Here is a 22,399-nt window from a genome sequence, read left to right as displayed (position 1 = left end):
GGAAGACAGCGCTTCAACCTTCAAACTCGGCTTCCGGTTGCCCGGCGATACCCACAGACGCAAACACGACACGCACACATTGCCAACTGCTTTATCGATAAGTTTGTTTGGTTGCTGGACGGCAGGACATCAGACGTCAGGACTCAGTTGGCAGGAAAGGTCAAAGCGAAGTGGTTCTCATTTTGAGCAGAGGAATCGTAAGAAAGAAGCACCGGCAGCAGTATGGTAAGCAATAAGTTGTTAAATCACATTAACAAAGCAGTGCACACATTCGGCCGCCTTATGGCCGCACTGCTTGGCCAGCAGTTTCCGCCTCCTTCCGATTTCCGATTTCCGGTTCCATGCCGCTGCTCCTTTTAGTCTCAGCTTTTTACAGATTTTTTCAGTTGCACTGCAAGCGGCGCATTCAATTTTTCATGCCAAGCCAGGCTGTTGCTGTTGCTGCATATACAAACTGCACTTTGCGAGTGGGCTACAGTGAAGCCTCGGCTGGGCTGTCCTGCTGGTCGAAATGTCCACGTCGGCATTACGCATTTCAAAACAGCTAATAGTACTGCCTGCCTATATAAATGCATATATAGGGGAACCTATTTTTGATAAGGCTAAGCTTCAGAGAACTCGTAGTTATCCCCACTGATAACGTAGTTAGCTCCACTGTGTATTTATAGCAGTCAAGCTGGAGTCCTTTGCGCCCTTCGACTCTCCAACTCCTGCTGGTTGTCTATTTTCGATCATTTGTTTATGTATAGACCTGCCCCCAACATATATCCGCCTTTTTTCCATCCGCTACATATATATATATATATATATATATATGGTGCCTTTGGACATGCGAATGCGCGGTCGGCGACGGGCGCAGGCGGCTTCGAAAATTTTTGAATAATTTGCAGTCATAAAATATGCAATAAGCCAGCAGCCAACAGCCAACAGCTGTTGCGAAATTGTTTTGAAAGCCGCGCCATCACATTATTTAAAGCAACGATGGCAGTTGCCCGCTTTCTCCGCCTTTCTCCTCCTTTCTCCGCCTTTCGCTGCCTTTCTCCCACGTGAAGGGAATCGAATTAAACGTTGTTAAAGGATTTAAAGTGCGAAAAATAGTGGCGAGCTGCAGACGACAATTGCGCCAGTCCCCATTTCCATTCTCCTGAAAGGGGAGAACTCTTTCAATTTGCATAGACAAATGTGGAAATTCTTTGGGGCAAGTTCAGCGGCAGACTTCAACTCGAGGTTTCTACGCAGTTCAGTTCCTTTAAGTGAATTAAATAATTTGTCTTCAAATGTGTATTAGTTCTGTCTGAGTTCAAAATCAAATTAATAATTTCATTATTTTCTTACAGCCGCCAAAGGGGAAAAAGGGCAAAAAGGGCAAAAAATTGCCAGGTAAGTAAGGCTCAAGTGAAATACACCATAGCATACAGCATAGATTAATCAATTCATAAACTTAACTGATTGAAGCACATCAGTTAATTGTGGCAAAATTCATTTAGTGTCCTCTTTAAGAACACCGGCTGTTAAAGAGCCTCCACGAGTAGACAAACGGAACATGGACGAGGACTGCCTGGCAATTCATTTTCGGAACATTAATGGCAGCAGGGTGCCTCCACTGGGTAGCTGGGTAGTTGGGTAGCTGGGTAGTTGGATATCTGGGCAGCTGGAATGGCGGACATTGGTCATTCAGGGCAATTTAAAAAGGCCAAGCAAAACAATTAGTAAATAACGATAATCTGCGTGAGGAGAGAAGCAGGCAGGCGCCCCATGGGCCAAAGTGGCGGAAGGAGCGCCCGAGGACAAGAAATTTCCGATGCAGTTGCTCCGGCGCAGCCTGGCAGCCCGAAAATTTAAAGGGGAAAACAGGGGGGCCAAACTGTCCACTTAATTTGCACGAGTGAGCACACTGTAGTTCCCCAGACCCACGACCCCGGACCACCGACCTTCCTCCGCTCTCTGGAACATCTAACGCACATAATTGTTTCTATGCATGCACTGAAAAACGCTCTTGGTCTTGTGGAAAACAAGAAAACTCCCAGTTATATCATAGTTTTTCATGAGTGATAAGTGTAGGTATCACGTTCGTTAAGTAGTTTAACCGCGCTCCGCAACTTTGAAGTGAGCACTAGAATGCAATGTCCTTGGGCATTTTCCTCGGTGTGGCTTCTAGTTCGTCTCCTGCTAGTCCTGGTGGTCCTAGTAGCCCTTCCTAGGCCGAGTCCTGGCACCAGCCGGCCAACGATGCCAATTACAGAAAACAATTACAACACGGTCTGCTGTGGGCCACATATGCGGGCAGTGGCTAAGGAAAGGGGCGCGGCAGGACTAAAAATGTCGAAAGGGGGTAAAAATGGGAAGAAGAGGGTAACCAGGCGTGCCGCTCTCATTAAATAGCCATAAGGGCGGGGTGCCCCAATATGCGGAGCAAACTTTTCACTGACTCCCAGCCCAATATTGGAAAATAACCAACTCAAGAATCCATTTGGTAATTAGCTTTAAAGGGTGTTATTAATATGGAATTTCATTCCATATCTTATTGATGGATGACATCGAATATTTGGCTGAATATTGCTGACTGCAAACGTTTTCAATCCATTCCCAGTGCTCATCGATGGCGTGGACACCTCGGCGATGACGCGCGACCAGCTGGAGGCTTTTGCCCTCCGGCTAAAAGCAGAAATGGATCGGGAGCGGGAGGAGCGTAACTACTTCCAGTTGGAGCGGGATAAGATTCGCACTTTTTGGGAGATCACGCGCCAGCAGCTGGGTGAGTGAGTACCAAGGAATGTTCCCTGCCTTTACTTATTTTTCCTACTCAGATGAGACGCGCTACGAGTTGCAGCAGAAGGACAAGGAGATCGAGGCCACACAGGATCTGGCGGATATCGACACCAAGCATGTGATGCAGCAGATGAAGCATCTGCAGTTCGAGAACCACAACAGGCTCGGCGAGGTTCGGGCTGAGGCGATGACCCAACTGAAGTTGGCGCAGGAGCACCATGTTCTACAGGAAAACGAGCTTCAGAGGGACAAGCGCCAGTTGCGCCGGATGCTTCGCGAGAGAATGGAGATGAGCGAGATGCAGCTGCGCCAAATGGAGGCTCACTTCAACGAGAAGCTGCTGTGGGTACCATCAGATTGACAGCCAAATGCCAAATTTTAACTATCAAAGGTAATTGATTTCGCATTTCGACAGAGAGCAGCGCATCACCTTCGAACGCGAGCGCAAGGACAACGAGATGCTCCACGAGGAGAAGATGATCGAGCAGAAGGCCAAGCTGGACCTCTTCTACGGCACCCAAATGTTCGAGGTGGAGGAGCGCAAGAACCAGCAGATAAAGGACCTGCAGGACCACCACGATCTGGCCTTCAACGACATGAAGAACTACTACAACGACATCACGCTTAACAACCTGGCGCTGATTGGCAGCATGAAGGAGCAGCTGGAGCATCTGCGCAAACAGGCGGAGAGATCTGACCGAATCGCCGCGGACACGGCAGCCGAGAATCGGCGACTGAAGGAGCCCTTGGAGCACGCCAATATCCAGTTGAACGAGTATCGCCGCAAATTGGAGTTCTACGAGCGGGATAAACAGCAATTGAGTCGCCTCAAGACGCGCAACACACGGCTGGAAAAGAAGGTGAAGGGTCTTACCTGGGAGGCGGAAACGCTGATCCTGCGAAACGACTCTCTGGTGGCGGAACGGGAGGGGCTCAAGGAGCGCTTCAACGATGTGATCGTGGAGCTGCAGCAGAAGACCGGACTGAAGAATGTCCTACTGGAGCGCAAGATCGCCGCTTTGATGCGCGAGGATGAGAAGCGCAGCATTGTCCTGCACGAAACGATCGCCACATGCGCACCCAATTTCGCCGAAAAGCTGACCTCCTTGGACGAACGGGTGGGCAACATCATCGATGAGAAGAACAAGATCATCCTCGACCTGCGCTATGAGGTGGCCAAGGCCCGGAAGGCCCACGACGATCTCCTGGAAACCTACGAGTGCAAGCTCAAGCAGTATGGTGTGCCCACCGACGAGCTGGGCTACAAGCCCCTTAGGGATCGGGACCAACAGCAGCTGTACGTGTGCGGTCCTGCGGGCATAATCACCGAGAATAAGTAGGATCTGCAGAAGAAAACAGTCACATTCAGAAGTCGGATCACAAATATATTTAGACGGGTACTTGAATACTTGAAATACGTGGGTACTTGACCTCAAAACCAACAACCAAAGAAATCGGAACTCCAGGACTATAACTTTAGACATGCCGTCATCAGACTATATTACAAAGCGATTAAAGGTAGCAAAGTAAAGGGGATCAGCTTAAAATCCAGAAGCAAAAAGGCAAAAAAAAAACTATCGAATTATATTTTTACCAAAAAGAAAAAAAAACAATGTCACAATATCTTGGATTAAAATGAGACGCAAGATGGAGCGCATTTTACTTAATGATCATAACAAGTTAAGACCCTCAAACGCAAATGGAGAATTTAATCAACCAGAAAACGAGGAGACAGCCAATAAATAATCCCGCCTTTGTAGGCACAGAAAACGTAAATTGGTAGTGGTGTTTAGAACTTTAAGAATTTATTCATTCTGTGCTTACCTGAAGTGTATTACATAAAATCTCCTCAAAAATTATATGGAAGCAATAAAACTTGAACCAACGCAAGTTGACACATATTTTTTGTTTGTTTCGTATCCAGTATCCGTATTTAAAGATATATAGACAGTCCACAAACCACGCGACCAAATAGACCCAGTAAATACGAATGGCAAGTGCGGTTCGAATCATTCATAATTTATTCAACGTTAGCCTAGGGTAGTGTATAAGAAGTATGTATACGTTTATGTATATGCTTATAAAAACCTTCTGGAATACGTTAGCAAGGAGTTGAACATTTTGGAAATGCGCGTACAATCCGAATTGCGACTAATACTAATGACAGAATAAGATATATTGATAATGCGGGTCAGGAGCGAGAAGGAGAGAGTCAAAGTCGAGCCGTATATTACTGATGATGTGGTTTCTTACTCAATGGATCTGTGGATCGGGATCTTACGTAACTCTTCAACGAAAAACTATATAACAAAATATAAAATAATTGATTTCGTCTTCGAAACTCTGCATTCTGAACGCTTCGTGGCTTTAGGCTAATTTTACTATATTCTGCTTCTGTATGGTAAGGTCTTCTCTTTAGTTTGTCAATTGATTTATTTTTGAAATAGATATCACATGATGTTTTGCTTCTTGTTGCTGTTTTACTACGGATTTAATTCAATTCAATTCGTTTCGTTTCGAGTCGATTTCAGTTCCAGTTTCAGTTTTGGTTTTGTTTTTAGTTTCCTTTAAATTGATTTGATTTGATCAACAACAATAATTTTCTTTATTAAAATTTTCTCTAACTGAAATGTGTTTCCTTGGCTTAAGTTCTCTTTTTCTTTCACTTTTTACGTGCTTCAACTTTTTGGTGTTGTAAACTGTCCGGTTGTGTTTTTCATTGAAATACACTTTACAAACTGAGTTTTAAACTTTTGTAGTAACAATAACCTTACAAAGGTGTTAAATCTAATAATTAAATTATACTTATGGGCAAACTCTTTTCAAGAGAACTTAGAACTTAGCCTTAACATTAGTAACAATAAATTTAAATCAATGTGAGGATCAGGTCTTTCATAAAAAATCCTGTAAAGTGTATACATTCTGCGGTAGTCCGTAGATCCATTCATCTTCCTACTATCAACCTTATTCCGAATTTCCTCGGGCAGCGAGGGTTAGTTGAATACATTATGTGTAATTGTGTTGGATTTTTGGATATCAATTGGTTGGCTCTGCAGTATCAGTTTCATTTTTAGTTTAGCTTTTGTTGTATAGGTACTTTTCGGTTACGCTCCTACTGATTTCGAGTTTACAAACTATATAAAATAACTTATAGCTGCCTGTTGCGGCTCATGTTTCGGCTTATCTGTTTTTGTATTCAGTATTTAGTAGTTTGTAGTTTTGTATTTGTTTTGTTTAAATCAAAATCTAAAGCGATCACAACGGTTTACTTCACAGACGCGTGTGGAAACATTTGGTTAAAAATGTCCGTGGAAATATTTCCTATTTTCATTTTTGTCCTTTCGATTTCCGGTTAGTTAATTTTCGTTTTTAATTGTCCTATTTTCTGTTGGCTTTTGCTTATCATCCAAATTGGTTGCTTTGCTTTCTATACAAGTAAATGTAATTTAACCGTAATTTGAGTATAATTTCACTTAACTAATTTTAGTCAAATTGGTAGCGTTTGCTCGTCGTTTCGTTATTGTTCTCTATATGGTTTCGGTTCGGCAATTTTGCACAATCCTAATAAATATGTATACTGATCCAGTGTATGGGGGGTGTATGTGTTTTGTGGGTTGTGTATGGCACATTGGGAGTTTTTCTTTTCCTTCAATTTGTTGCCTTGTACGCGTTTCAACTATTTAGCTAATTTAATTAGATTCGATTCTATTCGAGCACAACATAAATGTATAATCGAGGCTATAACTGGATTTGCTTAGTGATGGGTGATTATTGCTTTGACTTGGACTATTTTAAAGTTACGTTAGATTAATATTCAATACATAGGCCATACGATTAGTTTACATTTAACTTTAACTTTATCTAAATGCCATAAATTGTGTTTCAGTTCCAGTATTCAATTTTTGAAAAAGTCTAAACTAAAATGAAAGTTTTACTAACATTTTTGTTTGTAAGGCAATTTGTTTGTTGTTTTTGTCGGTTTTTTTCTTCTTTGTTTGTTGTTTGCGCTTGCGATTTCATTGAGATTGTTTTAAATCCAAATTGAATTTAGATTGAGTTCAGTTCAGTTGATTCAGTTTGATTTCAAAAAATTAATCGCCCAAATCTAGTAAAAATTATACAATTGACACGAATACAAGTGTCATTACACACACAAAACGAGCGATAAAAATATCCTACTAACCCGATTCTGGATTACGGGATGCACTATTACCATTATTAGTACGTAGTATGTAGTATGAATGTAGCTCTACAACGATTACACACCAAGGGCATATACAGCTGCGGCTAAAAAAATAGCACGACTGCAGGTGGAAAGTTTATTTCCTAAAAAAAATGATTAAATGTTTATTTTTTTTAAAGTCAGTTTGCATTAATAATAAGTACCATATGTTGTCTCTCTGAGCAAGAAATTTTTACTCTCTCAATGTAACGGTTCTTTTTGTTTTTGGGCACTTTCTGTAAAAGCGCCCGAAATGAGGCGGTAACAAAACTAGCACTGACCACGTATTTGCTGAATAAAATTAATAGGAGTGATTGCTTTGGGTTTTTTTTCGACAAATTTTGAAAAAAGGAGTTGCATTAAAGGTTTTAATTGAATTTTTTCCAAACGAAGACCGAAAATTCTCTAGTCATGGGTCGCGGAAAGCATTGTACCGTCGAATAAAGGAATTTGATTAAAAACATGGTCTCTGAAGGTAAAACCTACGCTAAAATTGATCGAATTTTCGGTTGTTCAAACAAAATGATCCGCAAAGCACTGCTGTTTGTCGAAAAGAACGAAACACGTGGAAGAAAGCCCTCAATGTCCAACGTGGAGATCAAGCGCTTGGTTCGGCAAAGCAAGGAGCCTTTTAAGCCGGCAACGGAACTGAAGAAGGAGCTTCAGATAGCTGAAAGCGTGAAAACAGTATGCAAACGCTTAAGACAAAACAACTTTAATGCGTGGAGTCCCAGAAAAGTCCCGCTTTTGACTGTGAAGCATGTGGCAAAGCGAATGGAATATGCCAAGATACACAAGGATTGGCCTGTGGAGAAGTGGCGCAACATTTTGTGGTCAGATGAGAGCAAAATTGTGTTGTTTGGTGGAAAAGGCTCTCGGTCTTATGTTCGGCGTCCACCACGACCTGAATATAATCCTCGCTTCACCTCTAAGACGGTAAAGAACGGAGGATCAAACATAATGGTATGGGCGTGCTTTTCATACTATGGAGTAGGTCCGATCCATTGGATTCAAAGCATCATGGATCAGCATATTTACACAGATATCCTGGAAAATGTGATGCTGCCATATGCCGAGGATGAAATGCCGTTAGTTTGGACATTTCAATAAGGTAACGACCCAAAACACACGAGCAAGAAAGCTCGAAAGTGGTTTGAGCAGAAATCGATCAGAGTAATGAAATGGTCTGCTCAGTCACCCGACTTGAATCCAATCGAAAACCTTTGGGCGGACGTGAAAAAAAAGGTTTCTGAAGCCAAACCCAATAATATCGAGGAACTTTGGGGTGTGCTCAAGGATGCATGGAGCAAAATTCCTCAAAAACGGTGCCAGGACTTGGTGGACTCCATGCCAGGACGATGCGCAGCTGTCATCGCCAACAAAGGTCACGCAACCAAATATTAAGATTCTTTAAACATAGTTCTTAAGATATAATCCATTTGTTGAATTCTTTTCTTATTTTTTTGCTTAGTTTTAGCAAACTACGAAAAAAAGTGCTATTTTTGTTATCGCCTAAATTTGAAGGTTTTCTTTTTGTTTTGCCAATTATTTTTAAAATATCCATTAGATCTGTTACTAATTTTGTTATTTCGATTGAAAATCATTGTAGTATTTAAGTTTAGTGAGTAAAATGATGAAAAAGTGTCAGAAAATACAGAAACGCTGGGACAAACACGAAATGTGCTTATGGTGCTATTAATGTCTCCGCAACTGTATATTTGTTACACGAAAGCTATTTGAAACGGGAGTGGGATGACCGAGCGCCCTAGCGCATTGAAAGCGAAAGAGATGACCGATGGCAACTAACCGATGGCCACCGTCCTTCAACAAATGGAATGTTTGAATGGTTTTCCGCCTGCAGCTGTTCGATTAAATGGGTCGTCGGTTCTCCCAAGTGCCGCTCACCGTCTAGTAAAACTTGCCGTGAACAAATGCGTTAATCAAACGCGGTGTGTGCTTATCCAGGCTGCACAATTCCAACAAGTTCTCGTTGCGTGCGCTGGAATAGATCATGGAGCGTTGCTGCTTGCGCAGGCTCACCATAATGAATCTATGAAGGGAAGATTATAATAAGTAATGGCAAAGAGATCATGTCACTATTCACAAATATTCACTTAGCATCGGAGCTTCGCTTTTCGCGATATTGGTCCATTAGAGCAGCCAAGTGCTCTGAGTTATTCCCCGGATTTCCACGCGCTGCACCTGACACCAGCACCAAAAACACGTCGTACGTGTTTTGCTCATCCAACAGCGCCCTGTTCACAATACTATTTAGCGATTGAGTGACTTTGTCCACCTGCATCGAAGGCCAATGGTAAAAGACGGAGATCGATTGGACAAAGTGATTACCTTCTGATTCTCGCAACAGGCCGCAGCCTCTGAAACAGACATCTCCTTTGTCCAAGGCAGCGTCTTCAACTGGCCACTGTGGTCGTACCAAAACTCCACCTTCACGTCGGGGTCGCTGCGGAAATAGCCAAAAGCCAATGCCACCAGGGCGTCCAAGTATTTGAGCGAACGACAACGACCGGTAAGGTATTCTGGTGGTGTTCGTTTGTAATAATCTATGTAGTTAATGAGCAGCAATTTCACTTACTGCCCAGATAGGTCTTCTCCAGATTAAGGGTAATGTGGAGTCGTTTACCGAGTGCCTTGTTCAGGCCAAAGGATATCTCGTAGACGCTAAGTAGGAAACTCGCCTTTTTCACCGAAGCTGAAGACTGGAATTTACATTTATTATTGGCTATGTGTTATGGAGGCAGTACCAATTAATTTAACCGGCCTGGGGGCACACTCACCACCTTTTTGGGCTTCTTCTGAAGCATATCCTCCAGCAGCAGACGTACGGGCGGCACATTGCCCGCCTTAAGCTTATTCTCATCCAGCAATTGCTCAGCAAAGGGGCGCACGTGGTGGTGGCGTCGCGAGACGCGTGGCCAACTTTGAAGGAGTTGCTCGTAGGTCATGCGTGGAGTAAGGAACTTTGCCAGCCCGGTGTCGTGAATAAAGTACAATGGCACGTGCTCCCAGCTCAACGATAATTTCTTCACAATGGGAAGAGCTAGTCCGCGATCAGTCAGGAGTCGAAGCTTCGCTACACCCTTAATGATGTCGCGAAAGTTTTTCAAGGGCGTTAAAAAATCAGGCCACTGAAAAAGCTGCTTTGGCGATGATGAAAGCAGACGTAGAGCAGCAATCTTTTCCGGTGATAGATAGACATCCTGAAAGTGGCAGCGGCGCAACAGATCGCGATGCGCCGACCAACTAGTTTCATGGCCCACCGACCACAGGTGGAGTAGGCGGTCAAGCGATTGCTTGTCATACCATTCGAGAACGGCCTTCCGCACGGTGCGATTGAAGGGCGTTTGACGTTCGAGCACCTTCTGGACTCGCTTCACCAGCTGGACGAACAGTAGGAGTTCCGAGTCGTGGGTGATCAGGTCGGCGACTCTATAACGCATCAGCATACGATCCATCTCGTCTTTGCACGTGCTGAGGAACACCGCCAGGATGAGCAGCGACTCGTTCGGTCGCGGAAGGTGCTCCGCATTCGGTCCGCTGCCCAACACACTTTCCAAGCACTCGGCCAGCTCGGGTTGGCTCACTTGGGAGCAGAGCTTATTTAGCGATGCGAAGTGGTTCTCGACACCAAGATCTAGTGCAGGCGGGGCATAGACGGGCTCGTCGATGGAGCCAATAAAGCAGAAGCGGCGTAGCTTGTCAATGGCCGGAATGGAGGAAATAGCAGTTTCGCTTTGGTTTGGTTGTTCTTCCAGTGGCTGATTGCTCGAGGGCTCTGTTTCCATTTCTGCAGCTGAAAACGAGAGGAAGATGGTACACTTGCTAAGTGTTCTAAGTGTGTTCTAACAGCCATTTTTAACAGCCCTTTGAAGAATCTGTTTTTTTTTAATATTTACGTGGACTTATTTCCGTCAAATACACACTCTAAATAAAATGCTGACTTGCACTAATGGCATGCATAATGACTTGCACTAATGCCTTGCACTAATGGCATGTGGCACTAATCGACACGTCCTGTGTTTCTATTAGTATGCCCACCACTGTGCTTGCATGGAAATGAGCACATGTATCGTCTTGGAAAGAAGAATTCCGTGGTACTCACATTCCTTGGCTGCCAACGAGTCCTGCTGTAGCGCCGCCAATCCTGCGGACTGCGCCGATCCTGCGGCCTCTGCAGATCGCGAAGGTGTTCCCCAGGGTGATCCGTTCGATCCCAGGGATTCTTCCAATGGCTTATTGCTCGAGGGCTCTATTTCCATTTCTTCAGCTGAAAACGAGAGGAAGATGGTACACTTGCTATATAAAGAACGTTTTAGGTGTGTTCTGCAAAATTTTTAACCACTATTGTGTTTTCCCCGGAATAGGAACAGCTCTTTGAAGAATTTTTTTTTTTTTAATATTTACGTGAACTTATTTCCGTCAAATACACACTCTAAATAGAATGTTGACTTGCACTAATGGCATGCATAATGACTTGCACTAATGACACGTCCTGTGTTTCTATTAATATGCCCACCACTGTGCTTGCATGGAAATGAGCACTTGTATTGTTTTGGGAAGAGAAATAGTACTCACATTCCTTGGCTGCCAGCGAGTCCTGCTGGAGCGCCGACGATCCTGCGGATTCCGCCAATCCGGCGGACTCCGTCAATCCGGCGGATTCCGAAGGTTGTCCCTGGGGTGATCCGTTTGATCCCAAGGAGCTTGCACTCTTGGTCTTTTTCATGGCAGCGATTTTCGCATATTACGCTTACCGCGCCTTCTGGGGATTTTGTGGTGCTATGTGCTATATTCCGATTTGCAACACCTCTTTTTGTCTCGTTGCGCCCACCTGGCCGCTGTTATACGCTCGTTTTGTGCTTTATTTAACAAGTTTTGTGCTTTATTTAACAAGTTTTGTACACGCACAAGTGACAGCGCGCTGGCAATTAATGATGAAAACAATTACTTTGCTATCGATAATTTGCCAGGAACTATCGGTGCGACAGTGTGGCCAAATGCCACTGATCATGATAATGCCACTGATAAATAAAATGCATTTTTCGCTCATGTAGTATTTTAAACTAGAAACCATGTCTGAGATTTCATATATAAAGGAAATTGCTTTCCACCATTCGGGCAAAATATCGATATTTGCCAGGAACTATCGGTGCGACAGTGTGGCCAAATGCCACTGATCATGATAATGCCACTGATAAATAAAATGCATTTTTCGCTCATGTAGTATTTTAAACTAGAAACCATATGTCTGAGATTTCATATATAAAGGAAATGGCTTTCCACCATTCGGGCAAAATATCGATATTTGCCAGGAACTATCGGTGCGACAGTGTGGCCAAATGCCACTGATCATGATAATGCCACTGATAAATAAAATGCATTTTTCGCTCATGTAGTATTTTAAACTAGAAACCATATGTCTGCTGAGATTTCATATATAAAGGAAATTGCTTGCCACCATTCGGGCAAAATATCGATATATCGCCATTCCGGCGCACAGTCACACTGAACAGCTGTTTTTTTGATTTGATAACACTAGCACTTCGATACCACCTGGTTTTTCGGCTTTTTCCAAATTGGTCACTGAAAACCCGCCAGGAGATGCAGTTCCTCCGCTTGGGTGGTCGTATAACGGCACTGCGCCAGAGATTGGCCGACAGGATTCAGATGCCGGAGCGTTTCAAGGGCACGTTCGTGGAGAATTGGGTGCAGTACTGGAAAGGCCTGGTCAGGGACTACACGGAGGTGGCGGTGGGCGTGGTACGCGACTCCTACACGAAGCCCAAGAAGGCGCTTCTCTATGGCACGGGAGTGCTGTTCGTGTACCAAGCCGGCCTAAAGAATCCGGGCGAGGAGGCATTTATGACTCTACTAAGGGGCGCCACAAATCGAATGATCACCGTGCCCGTGGAACTGCAGAATCCCGTGTCCGCCGACTATCTGCTGACCTTGGAGAGGGCGATCAATCAGAGAAAACTGCGTCTCCTCTCTCTGGGCATCTGCACAATCCTTTGGGTGGATCTTTACGACGAGGACGACTGCACCTATCCGGCCATCTGCAAATACACCAACGTGGGCATCTTCAACTTCCACAAACGGATCGTAGACTTGGGATTTTGGAATCAATACTGGCGACTCAAATGGAAGATGCACAACTACGATGTGAACTACCTGTGATCCCACACCGTTAAGCTTTCGTTATCCGTAATACCATGTTTGCCGCTTAAGTCAATCGAGGGAAAACCAATATATGTATGTTTTTAGTACAGGTACATGTGATTAATTCTTTCTGTGCGGCTTACGATGTAGCTTACTGTTCGCTTTAAAATAAGGCAATATTTATTCTCGAACCTTAGTGGCATACAAATATTGTATATTCAACCACTCCCACTTCAACCAATTACGTTATTCCTCTGCCTCCAGCTGAGCTCCGTTTGCAGGAGGGGCTTCGACGACCCTCTTTGGTTTGAACTGCGCCTCCAGCAGCTCTTGGCAGTCCTCCAGTCTAGCCAAGTTGTTGATCTTTCCCTGGAAACTGCCCTCCTTGCCGTTTCCCTTGCCCTCGAGGATGTCCACGAACTGGGGACCGAGTTTCTCGACTATTTCTGGATCCCCGCGCAGAACCAGATGCCCCTTGGCACCGCTGCCAGCAGAAACGCCCTCGGAAACGGTCAGAAAGTAGAAGATTCCCTCCGGAGCCAGCCGCAAGAATGTGTTAATAAAGTCCACCTCGATGCCGTCGCGTCGATGGAGAGAGAAATACTTCGGACGATCCTTTTTGGGCAGCTCCTCCAGACGCTCGGCTTCGGCGGTGGCGTAGTCCTTCAGCAGCTGCTGGAAGTACTTGCGGCTGCCCTTCACATTTTGCTGTAGCTTCTGCACGAGCTCCAAGTGCTGACCGGGACCACCTCTGTGAAATGCAGATGATTAGCTACACAGAACTGGCCCACATCCTTGAAAATCTCACTTTAAAGCCTGCGTGAGCTGCTGCTCGCGCTGAAAGACCTCGCCAAGCTTGACGAGCACCCTCTCGCCCACGACAAAGTGCACCAGAACATTCGTCTTGACCTTCTCGGCGTAGAGCAACTTGATGCACTGCAGCTGGGAGAGATTCGTGACGTGGGTGCCGCAGCACATGTTGCTCTCAATGCCCTCGATTCGCACCACCCTGGCCAGACCCTCGTGATCCTTGGGCAGTCCCCTGGGAGCCCTGGCGTCCTGGAACTCCTGCGCCACCTCGGGATCCACAAGAAGCACCGTAACCTCGCGGCCCTCGCGAATCAGATCGTTGGCTTGCCGTTCGATGAGGTCCAGTGATTCGCGGCTTATCAAATGAGGCGTACTTAATTGAATGTAGGAGACACTGGAACCCAGGGACCACGAGGTGGTGTCGTACTTGAACTCCCTGTCGAACAAGGCGGTGATTAGGTGCTGTCCTGAGTGCTGTTGCATGTGATCCAGTCTTCTCTGGTAGTCTAGGGTTAGAAGGACTTCGGCATCCTGCTCGAAACTAGTTGGCGACTCCACAAAATGAACAGCCGTAGAGCCCTTTCTCTGGACATTTTTTACGGGGAATCCGCCTAAGGTTCCGTAATCGCAGGGCTGACCTCCGCCCTCGGGGAACAGTATTGTATCCTCGCAGATCACATTGAAACCCTTCAGTTTCTCAACCTTTCCACTGGTGTCAGTCCAATCAATGGTGGCGAACTCGCTGCTTACGATTTTCGTCTTGAACTGCCATAAATTAGGTCACAAATTATGTAATTAGGGTCTCTGCGGTTCACTTGAGGGCTCACCTGCTTCAGGAAACTGTCCTCCTGGCACTTGAACACCATCTTTCCTACGAATCCACGCGATTCCCCGTCCGCTTATCAAAACAATAAACAATTTATGAGAGGTATACCGATAAGTGTTCATTAGGCGGCTGGTTCTGTGCCAGTTCATTCTAGAGATGAGCAAATATTCACAGTGAATCTGTCACAGTTTTGGTTTTTATTTCTAATTTTATTTGAGAAATAAATCTTGAATACGGACACACATTTCCCAATTAGAAGTTTGTGTCTAAGTATGCATGAGTAGTTTTTAATATTTTTTCTATTAGTTTTCGTCACACTGGATTGCAATCACTGCTAGCACTAGTTCATCGATAACACTTTTTTGAAAAACTTGTTCGATGAACGGAGTTGATTTTCGAAAACTCACTAACGCCTTTTGCTAACGACACTCGAATAGAATGTTGCACTTTGCTATAAATTGATCAAATATATAGCTGGACATAACTAAAAAAAAGATACTTGGTGTAGATAACATTATACATAATGGCTAATTTGGTAAAAAATTGGTTTATTTTTCGCTGCTTGTTTCTCCCTCTTTTGTTTACCATCTTCCCTCTCTCTTGGATTCGCGTGCCGCGTGCCGCGTCTGCGCTGCTCTTTTCATTTTGCTTCCTTGCTCTCCCGTCGTCGCCTCCCCCGTTAATCGTTATCCTTTTCGTCCTGCCATTCGGCTATTACGTCCTTTGCTGCTCAACAGTTTCCTGCCAACGTCCCGTTACGACACAGCGTTACGTTATCCCAATCAGAATCACGGGATAGCGAAAGGAGCGACGGAACCAACCTTTAAATAGGCTTTAATGCAACCACCTGCAACGGTTAATCCAAGGATAATCGACAAAAAGCCCCCCGCGCCCATCGCTCCCCTCTGTTTGACTCCCTGACTTCGCTGTTTGTTTAAGTGCGACTTCAAATTTTCGCGAGTGTTTTTGCGTCGGTTATATAAGTGAGATTTCGACGAGCAACAAAAAAAAAGGCAGTCCAAAAAGGATATAATTCGCCATTAAGAAGGGCACAAAAAAGTAAAGCTGCACGCCAAAGTTTACCAAAATCAGTATCCTTAGAGTATCATATAGAGTAATATTGTAAGGTCTCCATGGCAGCGATGTAAAGTACTCCCATCGCCCTGGGAAACACAGCCTACACTAATTGCAGGTCGAAAAAGAAAGTGAATTCCATTAAGCTGCATTAGTAAGTGGGCGGAAAGTGTTCAGGGGGCGGTGGGTGGGTGGTGGTAGGGAAGGACTCACTTGATTGATTTATTGTGTGGACCCGTCACGCAAACCCCGCACATGTCCCGCTATGTGTGGGTTTTCCTTTTGCATGATTTGATTGATGGAAAGCACACGTTAAGAAAATACCAACTATTGAAATTGATTGTTAATTTCAATAGAATTGTCATTCTATCTTTTCTTCTTTTATCAACATTTTGTGTAACTGTATAGACTATGTGAGGAACCCATTAAGTAGCATATTTTCGTTGTAAACGGATGCCTAAAATCGTTTCAAAGTTTAAATAAGTACAAAAAGATAAACAAAGCTGTAAGCTTTTTTGGTTTTTAGAAAAGATTTTATGTATAAGTTTCAAAATTATTATTTTGCACTGAATTCATTTTCCATACCAATTTTTCGCTGTGCATGCATGCTAAATACAATTATTAGTAATACGTATTCCACTAGAAAGAGCAGCCTGTGGCACTGCGATGGCGTCTACTACTAATGCACCGTTATCACCTGCAATTAAGCACTAACAAAAGCACCAAGCCATAGAAAAAAACAATAAAGACCAGAAATAAGCGATAATGCGATACAGCCACCTCAAAAAGTATGCTACGAAAAATGTCCAGTGAGTTGCTAGTTACCTGAACGCAACACTAGGTGGCGCTGAGGAAAGTGAAATCAGAGGCAAATTCGAGAAGCGGAAGCACGGACTTAGAGCACTATTAGGCACCCACACACACCAGCACAGCACCCACTCGTACACCTATAGTACCCTGTAATAAATCGAATAATAATAAAACACAATCATGGCCAACACAGCTCAGCTATTGCGTCGCCAAAGCTCCCGGGATATAGTCCTCAAAAGCCAGAAAAGCATCGATCAGCTGGAATTGAGGGTAAGTCTAGGGATTAACTGGCACTCAGCGCAACAAAAAAAGGGTCATTAAAGATTAACCGATTAATAAAATGTTCTGATTTTATACTCGAGAGTAACTTTGGGTATTTTGACTAGCATTTTTCACAGGCCTCGCACAAAACTGCTTCTTTTTTGGGTGAATATTGAAATCAGTCAATTGTTCCAGGAACTCCGAGGTCGCCTGGTGTCAAAGGAGCATGGCGTCAGCCACCACCACCACACATCGCTGCACCACCAGCCGCTCTATGGGGCCACCAACCAGGGCTTCATGTCCGACGCCTTCGACGAGTCCTCGGAACTGGAGCAGGATCCGCCGCCCTTCGGATCCGAGGCGAGCACCTCGAAGGCCAAGGCCGAGCTGGTGGCCATTGCAACTGCCTCTGCGGATCAGCAGGACATCGTCGAGGGCGAGAAGGAGGGCGAGGAGCGGGAGAGCTGGGACAGCAAAATCATGTTCTTGCTGGCCACCATTGGGTATGTGCCATAGCCATAGCCATAGCTTTATGCCATTTAATTCGTAACTTTCAACTTGCCACAGCTATGCCGTTGGCCTGGGCAATGTGTGGCGCTTTCCGTATTTGGCCCAGAAGAATGGCGGCGGCGCCTTCCTGGTGCCCTACTTCATAATGCTGTGCATCCAGGGCATACCGATCTTCTACCTGGAACTGGCAATTGGCCAGCGACTGCGAAAAGGAGCCATCGGCGTTTGGAGCCAGGTGTCGCCGTATCTAGGCGGCATCGGCATCTCATCGGCGGTGGTCAGCTATATAGTGGCCCTGTACTATAACACCATAATCGCCTGGTGCCTGATCTATCTGCTGCACAGTTTCGAAACGCCATTGCCCTGGGCGGACTGTCCGACGAGGCTGTATAAGAACTTTACCTACGATCACGAGCCGGAGTGTGTGGCCTCCTCGCCGACGCAGTTCTACTGGTATCGCACCACACTGCAGTGCTCGGAGAGTGTGGATCTGCCGGAGAACTTCAATTACCACATGGCCATTGCGCTGATCGTCTCCTGGTTTTTGGTCTACATCTGCATGGTCCAGGGCATCACGTCATCCGGCAAGATTGTCTATATGACGGCCATATTCCCCTATGTGGTGCTCATAATATTTTTTTTTCGCGGCATCACTCTGAAGGGCGCTGCAGATGGGGTGGCACACTTGTTTACCCCGCGATGGGAAACCCTCTTGGATCCAGTTGTTTGGCTGGAGGCCGGCACCCAGATCTTCTTCTCGCTGGGCCTGGCCTTTGGCGGTCTGATTGCCTTCAGTTCGTACAATCCGGCGAATAATAATTGTTACAGGGACGCCATACTCGTATCGCTCACCAATTGTGGCACCTCCATGTTCGCCGGGGTGGTGGTCTTCTCAGTGATCGGGTTCAAGGCCACGGCGACCTTTGATCGCTGCACCGAGGAGCGGAATGGGTTGATGGCCCAGAACAAGACTCAGAACCTGCCCGTTTGTGATCTGCAAACGGAACTGGCCAATGTGAGTTAACTTGTCTGTGTATTCTGTACACGAATATAACTACTATTATTATTACTATTTCAGAGTGCTTCAGGAACAGGATTGGCCTTCATCATCTTCACGGAGGCAATCAATCAGTTTCCGGGCGCTCAACTCTGGGCCGTCCTATTTTTCCTGATGCTCTTTACCCTGGGAATCGACTCGCAATTCGGGACTCTGGAGGGCGTGGTCACATCCCTGGTGGACATGAAGCTTTTCCCCAACCTGCCCAAGGAGTACATTGTGGGGGTGAGCTATTTTTGCCACATCTGCCACTGCTTTACATGGACCTTTTCCTTGGGAAATTCATAACAATTGAAATCAATCAACTTTTTCGCAGGCCCTCTGCTTTTCCTGCTGCACGATTTCCATGTGCTTTGCCAACGGAGCGGGCAGCTATATATTTCAGCTGATGGACAGTTTCGCAGGCAATTTCCCGCTGCTGATCATTGCGCTTTTCGAGTGCCTCTCGATCAGCTACATTTACGGAGTACGCCGATTCTCGGACGACATTGAGATGATGACCGGATCGCGGCCGAACTTCTATTGGATGTTCTGCTGGAAGTACCTATCGCCCTGTGCCATGGTCACCATCCTGCTGGCCTCCTTTTATCAACTGCTGACCGAGGGCAGTAGTTATCCCGCCTGGATCGCATCCAAGGGAGCCACTGAGAGCATGGAGTGGCCCCACTGGTGCATCGTCGTTGCCTTCTTCCTGATACTCTCATCCATTTTGTGGATACCGATTGTGGCGGTGCTGCGGTAAGGAAGCAGCACGATTTCCATGACCATATCACACATATCACACATACTCCGTATTTCAGTTTGTGCGGCATCAAGGTGGTGGAGGACTCGGATCCCGCCTGGTTTCCCGAGGCGGAGCTGAGGGAAGTCCACGGCATCGTGCCACATGAGCCAACCGAGCTGGAGCGCAGCATTTTCTGCTTCAACATGGATGGTACGGAGGGCATGTGCTGCCCAAAGTACGGACTACCCGAAAAGTCGCTGGAAGAGGAGGAGTAGATACAGATAGGAGTAGGATACCAGAACGAAAGTAGACAACGACGACAATAAAACCAGATGAATTCTTGAGCGAACGCAAACCGAAATAGATACGGATGCAATATATAATGAATCTCGATGTAAATATGGACAATAAGTAAGCACTCACCGATGTTAGGCGGCGTCGATATCAAAACACTCCTATATGGTCCCAAAGACTGTTTGAAGATATAACGAAGATGAAACCATGAAGAAGAAAATATATAATGCAAAGCAACCACAACAAGGAAAATAGGAAAATAGCAATACTATGTAGGTAAAACTCGACGCTGGATGCGCGGTTTCATTCAAGCAGAAAGCTATAGAAAAAGTGCATAAAAAAGGCCGAAATCAATGGAAATATTTCCGCATAACTTCATTAGCATGTGGCCATATATATACACGTATGTATACACATGCGCGATTATTGTTTTCCATTGCCTTTCCTCTTTGGGTTTGTTTTTCGAAATGGGCAGAGAGAGTGAGGAGTTGTTATATGGCCACCCTTATAGGGTCTACATATCCGATTTCGCTATCGAAGAGAAAACGAACCATTTGCCACAACACACAATTTGCTGACTATATACGATATATATGATAACTATATGCGATAACTACGCTGTATTCTAGACTTAACTGTTTAATTTGACCATATCATGCGACGGGGCAGCAGGGCACCACCTATAAGAGATATATGTTTAACTATAAAGTAACTATACCAAACACATTCCATTCTCTGTTGTGATCAGCTCGGCTTTCTGTGTTTACTCTGCTCGTGTAGGCGGAATCACGAAATCATATCACTATCACTATCACCATCACATTCGAAACTATGCTTAAAACTTGAAAGCCACTTTAAAGTCTCAGTGTTATAGATAATTGAAGGGGAGATGGAGATATGTATATTGGACATGCGTTATGTTTTCCTCTAATCGAATGTTATACGAATAAAAATACTTGTTGGTAACCGTTATCATCGCCGGACTCCATTGTACTTATGGCCTATAGGTATATCTGTAGTTATACATTTACATTAAAATGAACATTAACAAATCGCAAACGCAACCGTTCAAATAGGTGGAAAAGCACTCTATAGAGATATACATATACATATACATAACTGGAGAAGGCAGCTTAAGGTTTAACGACTCATTAAAGCATTGATTACTATTATTATACAACTTAAGAATTATATATATATACATATGTTTATCTGTTTTGAAATGCAACTAATGGGTGCGTGAATTCGTTTTAAAGCAAAGTTCTGGACACTTCTGGGCACTTTTAAAATGGATCAAAAACCCTTTAAAATAAATTCACTCCTCCATGTGGCAATTGATTGCACTGTATTATAAGTTATACATTTCTATATGGTATATTTATACATATACATCGATATATTATACACATCTATTTAGATCGAAAGGAACACATATATTATACATGTATTAAATGTTATTGATGTTGACAATAAAGGAACCCCTACGAAACGAGTTTTAAACCAAAACGAACGAGATGAGATATATGGGCAAGCTTCTACTACCCCCAAAAAAAGAATACACCGTTTGCAAAAATCCAAAAGAATAGTAATATATATACGATAAAAAATAAAAATCATATTACCGAAAGAAAATACGATTATTATTACTGAATTATTATACTTATTTTCCCAGCTCCCAATGGGTCTTGTAATTGTTGTAAAATTCTCTCATTCGCATTGAACACATGAAACTATGAAATAGATAATTCAGCTTGTCATTATCAACTTATGTTCAATGAAGCAACTGATAAGTAATAACAAAAATTGCAACTAAATGACAATAAATAAACAAAAGCAAGGTTTATATGGTATTTTAATTGGCGACACACAATTGGGAGTTCCGTTTGCTATTCTTTTTTTGTCTAATTTAAACCTGTATCTTTGAGTTCTCATGGATATAAATAGAATATATTACTTTACGTCTGAATAATCCTATGACTCCTTTATAAATCCAGAACTCATAACAACTTCTGCATGATCAGTGAAGCTTGGCCAGTTGCTTTTCACCAAGTAGTATTAGTACACAGAGAAGAAAATGGTAGTTAAATGGAGAATATGTTAAATGGAGAAAGATACCAAAATGGAGTTTAAAGTTCTTCAACAAATACTGCTGAATAGCGGCGGCCAGTACCAAGAACTTTCCATTGGCAATCAGCGCAGAAGTGGCACTTCTTTCTCGCAGTGCAGCAAAGTGTGTGCGCATGTGCAACGGTAATCTGCATTGGCCAACGCCTGCAGCAGCCCTTGTGACTTCAGCGGAGCGCAACAGGCGGAAACAAACTGGCCAAGTGACCGGCCACCGTGCTGGGCGGAGCGGTACCCGTGCAACTTGGGGCGGTACGGGTGGCGGTACGAGTGGCGGCGGTATACACAGACAGACAGAGAGACGTACATAAGTATCTAAGTAGTCGTCATCGTTGGACGTCTCGCTGCATGGAATTAGCGGTAAATTACAAGCTGCAATGCCTGTTGCATGTGGCATGTGGCATGTGGCTGCTGCACTCGTACTTTCTGCATACTGCAAGTGCAGCTTTGCATTCCGTTGATTGCACACACAAATTTGAGGCGTCTTTCCTTCGGTTTTTCTTTCCTTTGCATAAACACTTTGGTATTAAATATAATTAAAAGCTAAAATCCATCGGCAATTGTTCAGCCAACGGAGCCGCTGGCAGGAAAGTTGTTATTTGTGTGTACGACTACATACATATTTATGTATTTTTTAGGCGGAAATTTCTTGGCGACATCAGGGAAAACGAACCGTCGAATTGGTAGGAATCATTCAAACAGTTGTTGGTGATTCATTTGAAACTACTTGTTAGCTTT

General features: G+C 44.4%; 5 protein-coding genes across 5 annotated transcripts; 3 read left to right on the top strand and 2 right to left on the bottom strand.

Moving 5' to 3' along the window:
• The first annotated feature begins 138 nt into the window (after nucleotides 1–138).
• LOC6550897 (dynein regulatory complex subunit 4) lies at nucleotides 139–4,347 on the top strand. Its single transcript, XM_001976769.3, has 5 exons — nucleotides 139–225; nucleotides 1,338–1,380; nucleotides 2,591–2,755; nucleotides 2,808–3,111; nucleotides 3,185–4,347. The coding sequence occupies exons 1-5, from the start codon at nucleotides 223–225 to the stop codon at nucleotides 4,107–4,109; spliced, it is 1,440 nt and encodes a 479-aa protein (XP_001976805.1). The 5' UTR covers nucleotides 139–222; the 3' UTR covers nucleotides 4,110–4,347.
• A 4,296-nt stretch (nucleotides 4,348–8,643) lies between these two features.
• On the bottom strand, nucleotides 8,644–12,144 carry LOC6550767. The gene is made up of 7 exons (XM_026982311.1): nucleotides 11,588–12,144; nucleotides 11,115–11,279; nucleotides 9,790–10,805; nucleotides 9,588–9,711; nucleotides 9,341–9,531; nucleotides 9,106–9,287; nucleotides 8,644–9,041 (listed from the first exon to the last, which is right to left on the bottom strand). The coding sequence occupies exons 1-7, from the start codon at nucleotides 11,736–11,738 to the stop codon at nucleotides 8,900–8,902; spliced, it is 1,971 nt and encodes a 656-aa protein (XP_026838112.1). The 5' UTR covers nucleotides 11,739–12,144; the 3' UTR covers nucleotides 8,644–8,899.
• Nucleotides 12,145–12,465: 321 nt separating this feature from the next.
• Nucleotides 12,466–13,284, top strand: LOC6550766 (mitochondrial import inner membrane translocase subunit Tim29). Its single transcript, XM_001976767.3, has one exon. The coding sequence runs from the start codon at nucleotides 12,614–12,616 to the stop codon at nucleotides 13,187–13,189; it is 576 nt and encodes a 191-aa protein (XP_001976803.1). The 5' UTR covers nucleotides 12,466–12,613; the 3' UTR covers nucleotides 13,190–13,284.
• Nucleotides 13,285–13,328: 44 nt separating this feature from the next.
• LOC6550765 (alanyl-tRNA editing protein Aarsd1-A) lies at nucleotides 13,329–14,972 on the bottom strand. Its single transcript, XM_001976766.3, has 3 exons — nucleotides 14,809–14,972; nucleotides 13,980–14,746; nucleotides 13,329–13,922 (listed from the first exon to the last, which is right to left on the bottom strand). Exons 1-3 carry the CDS (start codon nucleotides 14,845–14,847, stop codon nucleotides 13,418–13,420), a joined length of 1,311 nt encoding a protein of 436 aa, XP_001976802.1. The 5' UTR covers nucleotides 14,848–14,972; the 3' UTR covers nucleotides 13,329–13,417.
• A 114-nt stretch (nucleotides 14,973–15,086) lies between these two features.
• LOC6550764 (sodium-dependent neutral amino acid transporter B(0)AT3) lies at nucleotides 15,087–21,369 on the top strand. Its single transcript, XM_001976765.3, has 6 exons — nucleotides 15,087–16,961; nucleotides 17,148–17,455; nucleotides 17,520–18,477; nucleotides 18,541–18,744; nucleotides 18,836–19,257; nucleotides 19,320–21,369. Exons 1-6 carry the CDS (start codon nucleotides 16,872–16,874, stop codon nucleotides 19,516–19,518), a joined length of 2,181 nt encoding a protein of 726 aa, XP_001976801.1. The 5' UTR covers nucleotides 15,087–16,871; the 3' UTR covers nucleotides 19,519–21,369.
• Nucleotides 21,370–22,399: the final 1,030 nt, after the last annotated feature.

Source organism: Drosophila erecta, unplaced genomic scaffold (genome assembly GCF_003286155.1).
Source record: "Drosophila erecta strain 14021-0224.00,06,07 unplaced genomic scaffold, DereRS2 tig00000126-arrow-pilon, whole genome shotgun sequence".
Lineage (NCBI taxonomy): Eukaryota > Metazoa > Arthropoda > Insecta > Diptera > Drosophilidae > Drosophila > Drosophila erecta.
Note: the sequence above shows the minus strand (reverse complement) of the source record. Positions and strands in the feature narration are given on the sequence as shown.